The sequence below is a fragment of the Netta rufina genome, assembly GCF_964035555.1.
Source record: "Netta rufina genome assembly, chromosome: 1".
In the NCBI taxonomy this organism is placed as follows: domain Eukaryota; kingdom Metazoa; phylum Chordata; class Aves; order Anseriformes; family Anatidae; genus Netta; species Netta rufina.
Genome location: NC_140123.1, coordinates 169,535,680 through 169,552,605, shown reverse-complemented (window position 1 = coordinate 169,552,605; position 16,926 = coordinate 169,535,680). Strand labels below are relative to the sequence as shown.

Below are 16,926 nucleotides of genomic sequence, written 5' to 3'. Positions count from 1 at the left end.
TCAGAATTCTACAATTACCTCCATAGACTGTACAGCATTTCTTTAGAGTAAAATATTTACTCCATGTAGAAAAATAGGATAGGCTATTACAAGTCAAGTAAAACATCAGATTGTCGAGCCAGTAATTTACAAAATACAATAAATGATTAAAAAACTGAGAATTGGGTTCATAAAAACATACATTCTTTTACATACACAATTTCTTGTTTCAAAAGCCACCTTTGTGCAGGAAGACTTTGCCCTGTCACATCATCCCTGACTTTATCTGAACAGCAGAATCACGGTGGCCATTAAAACCAAGAGATGTAGAGTTGGTTTTACTGCCGCTGAAGAACGTTCAAGCTCTTGGTACAAGGGCACTTTAGGACATGAAGCAGGTCTTGTCCTGATGGAGACTTCTGAGAAAGAGAAGTCTTGCTTCAAAGCGTTGAAGTTAGCAGTGTTATCAGGTATTTCCACTGTCTTCAGCATCGACTTAAATCCAGGTACAGTAGCCTAGGAACAAGCGTGAAAGATTTCTTTAAGCACCGAGTTCGGCTGTGAAACAATCATTGTCTGGGCACTTTATTTATACTTTGAATGTGTAGGAAAAGCATTCTAAATATAAACTGAGCTACAGCAAGAGAAAAGTTTTTCACATTACAGCAGTAAGACTAAACAAAGCTGAGACGGAAAGGGTAACAGAACATATGCTTCCCCCCTCCCCCAGTTCACGAGGCCCTTAGCTCATTTTGCTTTATTTGGGTCATTACCTTGCAGTGGCTGAACTGAGTAAATCGCTTAGCACCAAGAGCCACACCGCCCGGAGGATGCGACCTGGTGGGTAGCTCACCGTGCCGGGCAGCAGCACAGCCCTGAGTGAGGTCTGCTTGGTGCGAACGGGACCAAGGAACTACGGGTTGTACGAGCCCAAGGCTAGCAGCAGAATTAAGTGCTAGGTGTCACGGGGCATTCTCTGCCACAGTAAGGGAATTTCTCTCAGGCGTGGTTTCTCCTTGCCTCTTGTAAGGTGCTGCCACGGATCGAGGTTGCTCGCCTCTAGGGAGCAAACCTTGGCCTGCTGCCTTACTCCTTCAGCCCGCTGCAGCATGAGGGTGGCGGGGACAGGGGGCTGAGCACCAGCAGGAGGCCCTCGCTGGCTGCTCATGTCCAAAGAGGTATTACAATTAATACATTGATTTTTTAATCTGTTCATGAGTCTTTACAGCTCCTGTATTTGACTCAAGCAAGTCCACCTTACTCGGCTATAAGGATTCGGTCTCACTGTGCTCAAGAACTCGATGTAATCAGAAATGATAACTGAGTAAGGCAGCACACTTACATTGATCACGTACTTCCCAGGCAGAAGGAGAAGGAAGTACTCTCCGTGTGCGTTTGTCCTGTACGGGCAGACGTGAGACCTCCCTTGGGCTTCCACAATCGCATTGGGAATAGGATTTCCATTCCTATCAGTAACCTGGCCTTTGACTCCTGTAAAAAAGGAAGAGGAGAGAAAGATCACAGTGCATGCTTGTGACGAGCCTCCTCGACTGGCTGAGTTGGACTATTTGTTTCTGAAATTCAACAGCTATTTCAATTATTTCAAGTACATTTAATAATATCACTAGTATTTACAGCTAACCGAAGAGAAGCAAAACAGAAAATCCTTTTTGTTGTTAGCAGCTTCCCCTCATGTTAGCTTAGAAAGCACCATTCTAATCTCTGCTTCTGAGTTTCACTTGCTGAAAGCATCATACCTGCTTACTGTACGTGTCTTGCTGAAGGGCTCACATTTTCAGTAGCGTGTGTGTGTGTTCTTTGTGTTTGTTTGTTTGTTAAATAGCCCAGCCTCTTATCTAGCGCTTCCAAATGGCAGAATAACAGTGTCTGCTTCTGGAGCAGTTCCCCTGAATTCTCACAAACCACCTTAAAGGCAGCGCTGTCATTAAGCAAAACAGCCATCAGACATTCAAGGCAATGTAATGCCAGATAAGCAACAGATCCCTGCGAACCCTTGAACCCTCTGCAAAACACCACCGATTCACTAAGCACTTCTCTCTTCCAGCTGTGAAGTCCAGACCACGCTTAGGTCTTAAAAATACAAAATCCAAGCAGCAAAGAGCCAGGCACCGTGCCCACATACACACACATTTAGAGACCTCGGAGATAAAGTGACTGCCCCAGGGCTGCTCAGGAGAGCAGGCTCCCTGGAGGCCAGGGAAGGTGAGATGCCCCAGGGCCTGTTCCTTGCTCCTGCCCCACACCTGACAATCCCACTTCTAAGTTCTTCTCTCACCCATCCCTAGCCTTGTAGCACTTGCCTTTGAAGTCATTCCTGGAGCACTTCAGCTCCCAAATTCATGCTGTAGCTCCCCACACAGACCCAGGCTGCTGCAGCCTGCCCGCTTTGCCCACCAGCCCAGTCTCAGCTTTAGCTCCCTTCCTTCCCCGGCTGCACACCCACCTAGGTGTACTTGTTTTATGTATTCAACCAGAGCAACTTTGTTGTCCGTCCAGAATTTCTCCAACTGGTCTGCCGGAGGATATTTACAGCACGACAGCTCCAATGTGATTTCAAAACATTGTCCCCAGACGTAGTTGTAATCTTGCATTCCACCTTAAAAGTAAAATAAAACAAGCCAGTGTTCAGCTGCAGAGAAGCACCAAGCTCAAGCTGTAAGAAAAATGGAAGTTAAAAATGTTGGCACCTGTAAGAAAAGTAAATTAGACAAATTATTCCTCAATGCCACACTTATATTCACTGCTTCCTGTGGAAAAGCAGCTTAATAACTCCCTGTATACTTGTAGGGTGCTGTTTTTTAAAGCACAGCGATGTTTTGGAAATGATGATTATTGTGGTTGAGGAAGGGTGGGTCTTTGCCTTAAGAACTCAGAAGGCTTTTCAAGCGCTCCCCACTAAACAGAGACATAAATCCAGGGGTTGGCATGGGGTTCACTAGTCTTGGAGCTGTCCTAAGAGCCTTTTAAGGCTTTGAATTCAGACTGGGAAAGCAACACACGGTATGTACCAGAGTACACAGGACCCATATTGTGTTTGGCTGCATGTAAACAGAAATTTAAAAAAATAATTCAGCAAAGTTTTTTTGTTTATTTTTAAAAGGATGATACATGAACAGAACATTTGCTTCCTTTCTGAAAGGAGAGAGAGGTTTTTGACCTTATTGCAGACTGATGTACCTAAACATATATGAAAGCTCTTTCCCTTCAGAAAGGACAGAAGAAGTCAGAACTGCAGCAACTGCCTCATCCATTCGTGTAGCTGCTGATCAGCAGAGCCTGAAAACGTCCGTGTCCTGCTCCAACAATCTCTGCGAGTGTGTTGGCTTACACAGCTCGCTAGCTGCTTGTATCAACCCTCTACTCTGGGCAAAATGACAGCCCTTTCATCACCACAGGTGGCAGAAGCAAGTGAGAATATCGTATCTGAAGCGGCTGAAATAATAGCCCTGCCATTCTTACCCTCCAGCTGGTACCAGGAATAGCCATTGGTGATGCCGTCTGGAAAGGTCTGCCTGCTGTCACAGCCGGTCCCTTTGTACATGCTGGCGTGGTTGAAAGAATAGGTCTTTGCCAGGTGAATAAAGACATCATCATCCGGAGACCTGCTGTAGCCTTTTGACGAGCCAGTAACTGCAGAACAAAGACAGCCATCATGCAATTCTCATTCCTGGTGAAACAGGCAGCGCTATCTTACGTACGGGATAAGAATCTGCCCAATAGCCAGAGCAGGCAGTGAATTTCGATGCCTCATTTCATCTTTGATGTTTACCAAAGTCTGCCCATCCCAGCTCAAAAGCTGAAAAAACCCTTGCAGAAAACCTTACAGATGTTGCTTTGGTACAGCTACGATTCCTAAAACAAATCAGCTTTGGGGACAAAGGTCTGTTACCAGCTTACCTGAGTTACCGTTATCGAACGTGTAGCTGGCAACCAGGGCACCCCCGTGCAAGTTCGCTGAGAGAACAAATGTTTCATTTTTTATCCAGTTCATCACTGCTCGAGTCTCTGGCTGAATGGTGACGTTGTTGTTCTCAAAGGCATCAGGAAAATTCCTGTTCAGATCCTCTCCATTCTTGTTGTACCTTAGAAAGAGAGAAGGCATGGCTGTTACTATTTGCCTGTAGACACTTCCACACCACCAGCCCCACGGTGCCTGAGGTCCATGGCACACCAGTGCCTTTAGGGAACGGGCAAGATGACCACTGCAAGGTTATCTTCTCAAGCATTCAGCAAATGGACTTCAGTATGCGCTCTGTCAGCACCAGGCTTTCCATAGGACACCATAAAACAGCTCTTCTGTTGTATTCCAGGTGGAAACAGAGGATATTTAATATTCATATAGGACATACCCACACCTACACATACATGAACTTAAAAATCTAAGTCAGATAAGGATATTGTACTTCTGTGGTTTTTTTCCACTTGTCTAGGAAGTTCAAGGTAACTGCTGGATGGCGATGTCCCTTGTATTCCTGTCACTCTGGACAGACAGCAAAGTAAGACACAGGATGGATTCTGTGAATTCTGTGATTCTGTTCCACCTGTACGTGAAGGTCCAGCCTGGGCAAACGCTTTCTTCCTTTTTCACTCAGAGATGTCAGCACAGAGAGTGCAAGAGAGTATTTTAGTGTCAGCTGCGTTAATTTGTCTAAACTCGGTTAGTTAAATTCTATTTGACAGCCAGGGGATAAAAATTCCTGCCCTCCATAGGAGTCCCATCTATTTGCTGAGGAATACTTTTCTTTCCTGATAAAAAGAAGGGCCTATTCCAGTCACCCAGAGAATTAAGCTTTCTCTACCTAACCTACTTCTTCACTTGCTCCTGATGTTGCCATGGCCAAAGAAGAGACACGTTTGTGGAAGTCCATTCAAGGAGCTCAGACACACCTTGTTCTCAGTAAGAAGGGTTACATAGTTCTTCAGTTGAAGAAGATCCCTGGGGGTGGACTTTTTATTTCACCTTTCTTTGTGGCACCCTAGAGGTCTGAACAGGCCATTGTCCTTCTACTCTCAGTTTGGGTCTCCTGCCTGGTAGGTTAGCTCATTATATCATTCTGACCAATTTTCTCTCACCACACCACAAATAAACACCAGGCTGACTCACTCTTCCAAAACCCTGTGCTGTAACAGTGCCTCTTAGAACAGCACAGACCAAAATTATCCCTCACGCACCCACTACGCTATTTTCTCCACCAAGTATGATTCAGCCCCTTGGCTATCTCCGATTATTATTCCCCACCCATTTCCTTTACCCACTCCCACCCTCCTAAATCAGCCTTACCTTCCTCGTGAGTAATAACAGTGAGGCACTTTTGTAGCTTCAAATCCATCAGGATTCATCGTTGGCATGATGTGAATCCGGGTATTATTGAGTAACTTGGTAATATTTGGGTCACGTCCGTAGCTGGTCACCAGGTAGTCTATCAAATGGAGCAGGATCTCTCGCCCTACGGTCTGTAAAAGAAGCACAGATTTTATTTTAAGCCTGCTATGGAAGAAAAACAACAAAAAACTAACAAAAATAGCCCAAACCCACTGCTTTATGCTTAGAGGGTTTTGTTTTGACTGGGTTATGCAGACACACAAGGCATACAAGAACATTCTGGTCAATACTGTTTCGTTTCATGCTCTCCCTCTAATTACATTTAAAGCAATTTACGAGATTAAAGGAGTCACTGGAAAGTTTTCACAAGAGTTTCAAACCCAGATCAACCAGAACTACTTGTGTGATGGGAAACCAACTGTGTCAGCTACGCTGCTTAATCCCTGTGTGGATAAGGCAGGGCCTTATCAAAAACCCAAGCTGCGAGGGCTGCCTGCTGCAGGCCACGTGGGCTGGAAGCGCAGCCCTGCACCATCTCGGTACTGCTGCAGAGTCAGCTCGGGGCTGATGCCCCAGGGACTCCAGGCTCTGCACATAAGCGCCCGTGCTTGGCAGGGCTGGCGAGGGCTGGAAGAAAGGAAATTTGTGTAAGTCGTGAGAGCTGGCAGGACACCTCCCTTTGGCCTGCTAGGTCAGATCTTAGCCGAAACAGCAACAACTTCCAGCTCCAGTGAGCTGAGAACAATCCTGTCCTGCCCCAGAAACCACCAGCACGGCATGCTCGCTGGACCAGGCTTTCCAGGAGCACTCTCACAGCACCATCAAGGGCACTGTGGGGTGCTAAACTCTGGCTGGGATGGAAACAAACCAAGACTGGCAACTGGATGTGCTCTGCACATGGTTTCTCTCTACTTTTTCTCCAAGAACACAGCTTGGTAAATCACTGCAGACTCCAATTCAGAGCTACAGAGCCTCAGTAACTTTTACAATGAGTCTTGCACCACTAAGGTGGAAAAACTGCAGAGGATTCTCCCCCACTCCTAAACTGAGAAACATGAGTGACATTACAGGGTGAAACTGGCATCACAGATCAACAACCTCTTGCTTGCAGGCTGGGACAGGGCAAGGTAAAAAGCAGGTGAAATCAGACAGAGGGAAGGGAATATTCCTCCGCCACTATTTGCTGCACTGACAGCTTGTGAAATTTTCACATCAGTGCAATTTAAGCAGCAAATCCCGCTCTGGACGTGGAGGCAAACAGGAACATGGAGCTCAGCTGGCAGAAGGTGGCTGGTACAACACGGGTGCACAGGCTGGGAGCAAAGCACGTCCCGTCAGCTGGCAGCAACTGATGCTTGTCCCAGCAGGAGGAGGGGAGGGCGGCAGCGCCAAGCACAGCCCCAAGGAGCTGCAGATCACACCAGCGTCAGGCTTAAACTTACTCTGTGAAATGTAAGAACCTGAACCTGTCTTGTACGGGCAGCTCAGGTAATAGACAGCTTGGGCAGGATGCAGCAGGGGGAAGAAGGGAACAGGGAGAAGTCAGCCAAATCATGGCCCTGGGCAGGAGAGAGAAAGCCAGCAGGCTCAGAAGAAACGAGAACAGCCCTACCACAGAGAGAGACTGCAGGCAAGACTGGGCTGCTCTCAGGAGGGAATGGGAAAGGGGATCTGCTCCTGTCCTGGTGTTCTTCGGTGTCTGGGGCAGGGGGAGCAACTGCAGGGAAAAAGGAGTAGAGGAGCTGGAAAAGGAAGAAAAGGTGGTTGGAAAAGGATAGCGTTCATAAACAGCAGCTGACCAGTGCTTCACAGATCACATTCTTTGCACTCCAGAGTTAAGCCCAGACTTATTTACCTATGCAGCACTAAAAACAACTACAAAACAATAGAAAAAAAGAACCCTATTATATGGGTTTCCTTGCATAGCTCTTGCTGCATCCAAGCACTCAGCCCACTGAAGCACTCAGCTAAGGTCTGTCACAGAGGGCTGGTGCTCTCATCATTTAAAGAAGCGTGTGTGTTACCACTCGGTTTTGGTAGAGCAACAGGGGGCTGCTGATGGGTCCAGATGACCCCAGATTTCTTGAGAAAGCATTTCTGGAGGTGGTTAAGGGAAGGGTTTCGTTTCTGAGACAGCGAAGCTCAAGTTTTGACCAAGCCCTCAGAAGGCACCTCCTGCCCAGCAGGCTTCACCCCGCCTACACCTAACACACGGGGAGAGCAGAGGGAAGACCTCGTGTCTTTGAGGGAACACGATGAGTATTTGGTTTTAATCGCAGCCCTTTCACAGATTAAAAGATTAAGGTCAGCTGCCACCGTGCCCACACCGGGACGCTCCCCTCCCGCGCCCCTGCGTTGGGCAGGCTCTCACTGCCACGTGGTAGAGGCCTAGTGCCAGGGGGTGACGGGCGGAGAGGCTCTGCCCATTTCTTTAGAAGATTAAAATTCTTTCCTTAAACGTGGCCTGGTTTTGTTTATTTTTGCAGCTGAACTATGTCGAAAGAAGACCCAAATCATCAGGCAGGGCCTGTGTCAGAGCAGCCCGGCCTTGCCGGCTTTGGCACAGAGCTGGGGCAGCGCAGGCACCACCTGAGGTGCAGGGGGAGCCCCAAAATCCTGCCGGCTGTAACACCTCGAATTAGGGGCACCTGAAGCACACCCCATCAAGTCTGGGGGATATCAGCTACGAAGGGCAGCCTTAAAGCCACTGCTTGTGTCAGCACCACCTGGCATGCACCCAGCATCTTCCAAAGCGGCAGCCCGGCTTATGCTGAGAGGAATCTCAAAGCTTCTTCAGGCATGACAAAATATTTCAGCAAATAGGCCGGGTTGCTGGGAACTGTGAAGTTTCTGGTGCCTCTGACCTTCTCTACATCCTGCCAGCTGATATTGAAACCAGGTAGAAAATAGTTCCCTATGCAGGAAATACACACGCAGTTCTTCCCCTGTTCTCTTTTCTAGGGTACGCATTTGTAGCCCTGCCACACCTCTACACTTTTTTTTTTATTTAAAAAAAAAAGCCCCAACTGTATCAATCACAAATAAAACTACCCCAGTCCTCAACCACCCAAGCCCTACTAAGTCACCGTATCTCTGGACACCCTTCTGTGGAGTTGATCGCATCTGTGATGAGGTGCAAAACAGGGTACAGCTGCGTTCACCTCACTCCTGAGATAAGCCAGCAAGATAAGCACAGCCGTTCACGTGGGCTAGTTCAGGCCCATCACCACTCGCTCAGCTTCGGGGAGAGAGAGAGAGAGGCAAATACTGTTGCACCAAAAAAAAAGCAGAAGTTATGAAAAGGGGAGGATTTAGGATAAGGGTGGCATCAGTAATATCATCCTGGAAAAGGGATTGATCTTCTGATTGCTCTCACACTAGCTGTAAGGCACCCAAGGGAACGATCAGAAAGGCACAGGAAGGTTACACTATAGACAAGCTTTCCCTTAGAGCTCTCCTGCTACAATCTACGTGGTTTAGGAGCAGTCTAATGAAATGCCCTAGCTCGGTTGTACAGACTGGACTCCAGTCAGTGGCACTGCTAGACAAAAGCTGACCGGTCTGCTCCATGTACAGCCTAAGGGTGCTTGGGGATCTGGGTTTGGTCAGCAAGAAATTGAATGAGTTTTTCCCCCAGAGAGTGATGTGTGAATATGGACATAGAAGAAGAGCTCTGTCAGTGAGACCACAAGCCTGGGATAAGAGCAGGCTGCTCCCTAAATCAGAATGAGCTGGAGCTAAAATAAAAACAGGAAAATTCACATCACTACTCCCCTCAGAGAGCAGACTAAAAAATAACCAAACCCTTAAATTTGCTTTGAGCTGCCTCCACTAAAGCACTGATTCAAACACCGGGACTGCAGCGCTAACGAGCAGGCCCTAGAGCGGCAGGTTCCTCTTCCTCATCTTCTTTAGTGCAAATGTTACCGCCGTGTCACAGGGCTTTGCATTTCGTGCAGTCTGTTAGTGCTGTTTTGGTTAAAGTGCCACAGAGCTGAAAGCAACCGCGCTACCTCTGATTATCAGGCAGAGTGTGGATTACAAGCAGAACTGCTGGCAATGGTGACCAGCCTCGTTCAGCCACAAAAGCAAGGAGGGAAGTCTAGCGATGCATCTGTGGACCTGGGGCAGAAGTTCACTATTTACCAATGGCTGTCACAGAACAAAATCATTTAGCCTTGGCTGGTCATGTTTTATGCTATAAAGTAATTAATCTACTCTGAAAACAGTCTTTCCAGTTCTGATTAGAAAAAAAACTCTCTTCCTGGTGTGTTGTGTACTCCTGTTATCTTAATAGAACTGCCCTGCTGGGCAACCCTCCAAATAACCTGGGTTTTCTTCCAGCAGCACGTGTGAGCAGCCTGCACATATGCAATTCAGGCTTCTCCGTTTTCCGGTTTTAGGAGCAGCCTGCTGGCTGAAGCGAGGAAAAGTGCCATATACATGATCACAGCACATCAGAAGGGCAGTGTCTCCGGTGGTACCAGAGAGCTGCTCACCACGTGGAGAAGGTCTCACTTCCATGGGAAGCACCACTGGAGCACAGAAGACATGCATAGCTCAGTGAAGCTATAATCCTACAATCTCAGGCTACAGGAGACTGCAGAACACAAGTCGAAGCTTGTCATCCAGTTCGTGCAGAGCCTATCTGCTTAATCTATTACAAGGGGAAGCTGAGTCTTTCCCCAGTGACTGGTCCAGCAGTCTTTTAGATTATGGGGAATAAATATTTATTAAGTTCTCCAATGCTCATCTATATGAGGAATTCAGTTTCTGCCATGCGAAATGCTTTTATGGTCAGATAGGAAAAAGTAAAACCGTGTTATATCCATATGCATAAATATATAAAAGGCATAGATGAACACGAGGGCCTGAAAAGGAATAGCCTTAATCTGAAAAGGAATAGCCTTAATTCCAGAATCTTCCCTAGGTGTGTGCTTGGTCTGATGAAGAGGCTAGAACATGGTTCACTGGAGGGACACGTAGCACAGCACCTAGTGCTACGGCACCGCTAGCTCAGGGAACAACCCCTCTCAGACAAACCGGTGACAATGCCAGTACCTAATCTCGCTTCGTTTGTCGTAGTCGATGCAGAAGTTTTGATCCTAGGCAGTGATCCAGGTTGTCTAACCCCAGAAACATGCGAACACTGCGTTCCCCCGTGCTCAAAGCTCCTTGTGCACATCCAGCTGGGTGGTGACAGCAGCAGGAGCGCTTCATCGTGGATGTTCTGCCAGGAGGAGCGGCAGCAGGAACCTGCCCTTCTGCAGTCCAGGACTGCTGGATTGGAAGGCCAGGCCACGCTGGATGAGATGGTGTTCTCCCCTCCAACCTCACCAAATTTGGGTCATCTGTAGCCACAGTCTTGAAGCTTTCTTCAGCAGTCAGCAGGGACCAACACGTGCAGCCGCGGCTCCTGTAGGCACCCCACACCACACACAGCACCCAGGAGCGTGGGCCACGTGGGGCCGTGAGTCAGCTCCCTCCCACACAGAGTTAAATTCCAGAGCAGCCAGGCTCCCAGCAGCACAGCCACTGTCAAACAAGGTGAAACTGGTCTAACTTGGGGAAAATTCTTGGCACACCGTGTCGCAAGTGCCTGGAGGCGTGCAAGTACTCAGACAGTATCGGTACTAGGGAGAGCTGGTGATAAGTTGTGCTTTACACAGCATACACTTACTATTCTGCCTGGTTTCATTAATTTGGGGAATTCACAGTCTGGCGTCTATATATTTTGCCACTTCTCTGTTGAATTATTTACCCTTTGTACTTAGAGGCTGCATAGAAACATACTGTGTAGTTTAAATTTATCCTGAACGTGCCTAATAAAAGCAGGCAGAGCTAATGAATACGGGAAATAGGAAGCAAGAGAAGATGAGAGGGAAGTGTGAGAAGATGAGAAGGAAGTGTGAAGCTTTGAATATTTCTATTTCAGGTTCATGTACTGCACCAGCAAAGCTCATAATCACCATTACCTCCTCTATCATTAACAAATGGGCATTCTTTCCACAGCAAATTAGGCCTGAAATTGCTTTTTCTTTTGTACTCAGTGTTACCTTAGGTGAATCTGTGTATTCCTAGCTTAAGGTTCCTAGGAGAAATTGCCTTCTTAAAAACCACATTTGGTAGTTCACAAGAATTATTATTCACTCTTTGGATGGGTTTGAAGCGTTTTATCACTCATATTTCATTCCTAGGTAATAACAACTTACAAGCAAACCATTACAACTGATTCATTGCCAGTAAAATTAAAGCCTCTGGGTTTATTCTTGTGGAGAAGACAAATCTCTCTCTACTTGAGAGGTCTTAGGAGTAGGATTCTTTACTTTGATGGAAGGTCTCTTAAAACCCTTCTGCCACAAGGGAACTTTTCCTTGAAATTCCTCAAGAAACACACACGTCAGTTCTTCTGTGAGGATACACTTGAATAATAAACAGCACACACCTGAGAGGAGTTCACCCTAAACCTCTGGCAAGTATATTTGGTATAAATGACATTGCAAAAGTTGAAACCTACCTCATCCCCATGCATATTAGCAACATACTTGAACTCTGGAATGCCAATCTTATGTTGGGTTGGAAACCTTCCCAGAACAAGAACCCACAGGTCTCTACCTTTAAGAGGGGAAGGGGAAAAGACAATTTTTAAACAAAGTATAAAATTATACAAACCTTAAAGAAACAAAAAAGTAAAAGACTTGGTCATCAAGACGACCATACAGGTTCTTATATTTCACTGCTGCCCAATCTTATAATAGAGTGTTTTAAAGTAGACTTATTTATAGAAGTGCTTGTTAAATTGGTTATAGGAACAAATGTGCTGTGTTCCAACTAAAAGCGTGTAGCGAACCCTGCAATTTCAAAAACATTTAAGCAGTGATAGAAAATAAATTGGGGCTTTTTTTTTTTTTTTTTTTTTAAAGAAAACATTTTTCAAATCCAGTTCTGCAGGCAAGATTTTGTCAAGCAAAGTCACCAAGCGACTATGTAATATTTAAAATAAAAGACACTTCCTCCAAAAGCATTAAATCATTTTTTTTTCTGAAGCACATACAGAATTTTCCATTAACAGAGAAAGAACATATTTGTATTAAAGACAAAGTAGAAAAGCTCAACACATTAATGAATTACTGCTCAGGAAAAAAAAGGGAGATGACAGGCACAGCTGTATCAGAGACATACCCCAAGAATTAGCAAAATAAGAATTAATAGCTACAGAAAGAGCATTAGTCAAGATCACTGCAGTTGCACAGAAAGCTGAACTTTTAATAAAATAAATATATTGGAAATCCTAATTTAAAACGAGGGAGGGCATATTATGGGTAGCGATGTTGTGGCATTTCAGATCTCTCAGCAGATCCCACTAGGCTGCTCTCAAAGCAGGTGGACAGCTCTGGTTTCAGCAGACGGCAGCAAAGAAACTGGACCAGTTCTGGGGTCACAGCAGCCACAGCCCAAAGGCTGCTAACAGCCAGACCTCGTATGCACACTGCCTGCCCCCAGCTCTCTCACCCTGCTGGCTGAGGGCTGCCAAGAAATAAGCAGCCTCATAGCTGGAAAGGGAAATAACCGCAGCACCTTGACAAACAGGAGAAAAATGTTGAAGAGAACAGAGGAAATGCTACAAGATGCGCTGAAACAACTGCAAGAGAGGTGAGCCGAAGCCTGAGGTTGCCAAGCTAGGTTCTCGCTTCACGGGTTGGATCAGAGCCTAATTAGGGCCAAGAAGCACCGAGGCAGCAGTGACAGCAAACTAATTCAGCAAGTGGTCTCGGCATCCCCTGGTTATGCCTGGTCACTCTGGAAGATGTCCTTACAGCCAGATGTTACCCACAAGGCTGAGATGCCACCACTGACATTCATTGCAGAGGATGATGTCAGCAAGCAGTCCATACCTTTTAAAATAAGCCTGCATTAAGTGCTTTGGTGAGGAAGCTAGTTATTCAGCTTTGTTGCATGCAGAGTTGCTGTTTCATTAAAAAAAAAAAAATAAAAAAAAAAATCAAACAGCTTGTCCTTTGTAAGTCTAGACAAGGAACAGATTGGAGAAACCAGAGATGCTAGGTTTTAAGCACATCCTTCAAAAAGGAAAGGAACCACCAGCTCCCAGCACCCTAGCCCTTCTCCCCTCCAGAACCCCAGGGGTCCCTTCCAGCCTCAGCCTTTCTGCAACTCTGTGGGAACAGAGCACAAGCCTTCCTGCAGCAGTACATTTGGATATAGGAAAAGAAACCCTAGTGCTAAAACCAACAAAAAAACATTACTCTTATTTATAATCCAGCATGCATAACAGTCTCAATCTAATTTCCAACATGTTGTTCTCCCCCTGGCTGTATCCAGAGGTATCCTACAGTGGAAGCCCTTCAGGAGTGCTCCTCATGAGCCTTTGTCCTCGCGCCCCCTGAGCCGTTCTGTCTCTCCTTCAGTCTATCAGAAAATAATTCAGACATCCCTCCTTGGTACTAACTTCTCAAAGTTAAAAGGTAGCAAAGGACCCATATAGGGGATGCAATGGTGCCCCAGCCCCCTCTCCTATAGGGAGGGGGATAGAGCTAACCCTGTAAGACACGGGGCTTTCTATAAGGCTACAGATTCACCCGGCTCCATGGCTGCCTGCTGTCAGAGGGAGTACCAAGCACACAGGCAAATCTTCAAAATACCTTGAAACCAACAGGTTAAGTGAATTACATGTCAAAAGCCCTCTCAGAGCAAGAGAAATAAGCGCCAGCTAAAAGCATTATAGCTTCCACAAATCCTCTATCGCCTGCCACCCAAACACAGAGCAGCGACATGAAAGGCGAGATAGCTCAGAGCAGGACAGGGCGTTAAGCCAACCGATACGCTGACCGTGTTGATATTACAGCCCTGCATCTAATTAGATAGTATATAAAATACCTAACTAATCACAGCAGACAAGCCCCCAGAAGATGCAGCGTGTTCTCTCTCCAACGACCAGACACGGGGATCAGCCGCTGGTTTTGCGTGCATGGAAGCAGATCACCGGGGCGATCTCACACCCGACCAACAGCAGCGATAACACCCACACCCATCACACACGGACCTTTCAGAGCATCTCACGAGCTCACGCAGAGCAGCACCATGCTTTAGCCACTTCCCTACAGCAGCAGCAGCACTACATTGAGTGCCACAGCTCTACAGCAACAAGAGCCCAAGAACACCTAAAAAGGTATCATCTATTTCTGTGACACTTGAGACTTTCTGCAAATAATATTGTATACTGACTTCAGATAAAAAAAATCCAGTGCTTTAGAATGACAGAATGGTTTGGGTTGGTGGTCTTTAAGGTCCTTTCCTCGTTCCAGCCCCCCTGCCATGGGCAGGGACACCTCCTCCCAGCCCAGGTTGCCCAAAGCCCCATCCAGCCTGGCCTTGAGCACCTCCAGGGATTGGACACCCACAGCTGCTCTGGGCAGCCTGTGCCAGGGCCTCACCACCCTGACTGAGGAATTTCCTCCTTGTATTAAATCTAAACCTACCCTTTTTTAGTTTAAAACCATTCCCCTTGTCCTGTCACTACAGATTCAGCTCTGACCACAGCTCGGTGCGACCACGCAGCCAATTTATCCTCAGAGCGGTCCATCCCTCTGATCCACATCTCTCCCATTTGAAGAGAAGGATGTTGGACAGTGTCAAATAATTTGCACCAGCAGCACTCGTTCCTGCTGTTATCGCTGCAGTTGCACTCATGGGAAACACAAGGAAGACCTAAGTATAGGCTAGCAGTAGTTACTGATCCAAATTGGCCTTTCCAGCATTAGCATTTAGGCTGTTTATGGTTTGTGTGAGGGCCATCTAAATGATAAACGCTCTCATGAACCGAGGCGTCAATTATTTTCTGGCACTTCCAGCTTGTGAGCAGCATTACGCCTACCATTAACAATTAAAATGAACTCCTGGGTCTGTCCAGCCTGCAGTACTGGATAGTGAACCTGTGAGGGATGATGTCAGGTTTCTTTCCATGTACCAGTCATTTACTGCATGTGAAGAGATTCACCAGATTGATAAAAGTTTCCTTTAATCAGTACAACCCCTGATAACTCTGTTTTCATACCTGAAGTTAACAGCTAAGCCACCTCCCACGTGCTTTGCATCAGCTGAACGTACACCAAGAAGCCGTTTCTCACTGCCAAACCAGAAGTGATCTCAGCTAATCAGCAAAGGATATTTCAAGTAATCAAGACAAACTTGCATTTGTAACTGTGTCTCAGGACAAGTAAAGAGACTTCAAAGTTAGTGTTGGACCAGAGCCAGATTACACAGCTTCTAGTAGAGGGAGCAGTCTTTTCACATACTTATTTTGAAGTTCTCTAGCTTTGCCTCGGCAATATTCATGGCATGGTATCGATATTCTAAACAGCTCTACAGAAGCTGGGAATTGAGATGGGAGAACTGATCTTGATCTCCAGATCCAGTGGGAAAGAAACTGATTTATCTGCAGGGACTGCAGTCTGGATCACAGCCCTTGGATCGTTCTGGAACACGCTCGTCTTCTTCACTTTGTTCTTTGCAGTCCCATTTATGAAAAAGAACCTGTTTTCAGACTAGGACTACTGATTTAAAAGCTCAGATGGAGGTCCTAATAACTCAAGAGAAGGCAACATGCTGACTGCAGTTCCTCCGGGCTGGCCACGTGCTGCAGCGATCTCATGGACAGGAACTGCAGCGATGCTGGTGCAAGTTGAAGTCGTCCCTACCTAGAAAAGCCCAAGATGGGGCAAAGAGGAAGAAAGCCCAATGATCGTTGGAATATAAGGTCCACAAACAGTTCACTCTGGCTCCAGGTGTGACTGAATGCCTATTTGAATAGCACAGCACCGATCTCAGGTCATAGAAATTTGTTCTGACAACAAGCAGTCCTGACAACTTACCCTGTCGGGGCTTCATTCCACCATGTACCACACAAACTGCTTAAATACATTTCTGTCCCCCGAAAACATGAAATCAAAGCAGTGCAAAATAAGAAGGGGGACCAGACAGGCAAGGTTCTGATCGATGGGAACGTAACAGGGTGGCGGCTATGCCCTAGGCAGAGCTTGTATCAATCATGCTCAATTCCTGTATAAGCAGAACGGCTTCAGCCTAGGTTGTGTGCTGAGAACACCGAGTAACAGTAGTAAAATAACCATATCAGCTGATATAACAGCTTCCACTGCAAAAGCAACCACTGCTGTAATTATGGTTTGACGGAAGAAAGAGAAACGATGCAAATAACCAGCACCTGAATTACTTATACAAAACACTGTGGGGAGACAGGGTGGCATGAGAGGCGCTCCTTGGTAAGTCCTTCTGCAGATACACCACCGTTCCCACACACCTCACTCTTTAATCTACTTACACAATACAGATTGATATTGGAAACACTTCCCTAATTGTATCTGGCAATGCTTGGCTAAGTCTCAGGATACTCCATCCTTACACTCGTGTTACACACTGGTAAATCGAGGTTAATTGGTACCGTGCAAGGCATTAAGGGATCTTTGGAACATACTGTGACATTCCTCTATGATAAAAGAAAACCAAACTGCACCTGACACCTCTTTTCTGAGGATTCAAGTCGACCCATGCTTACTATTACACAAAAT

General features: G+C 46.4%; 1 protein-coding gene across 1 annotated transcript in view; it reads right to left on the bottom strand.

Moving 5' to 3' along the window:
• Nucleotides 1–261: 261 nt before the first annotated feature.
• The window catches only part of CPM (carboxypeptidase M), a gene marked incomplete at both ends in the record, with an annotated part of 31,744 nt that continues 15,079 nt past the window's right edge, over nt 262–16,926 (bottom strand). The window contains 7 exon segments of the mRNA XM_084306099.1: nt 262–495; nt 1,322–1,470; nt 2,444–2,596; nt 3,460–3,630; nt 3,898–4,082; nt 5,282–5,454; nt 11,841–11,934. Coding sequence (XP_084162225.1) covers nt 262–495; nt 1,322–1,470; nt 2,444–2,596; nt 3,460–3,630; nt 3,898–4,082; nt 5,282–5,454; nt 11,841–11,934 — 1,159 coding nt within the window.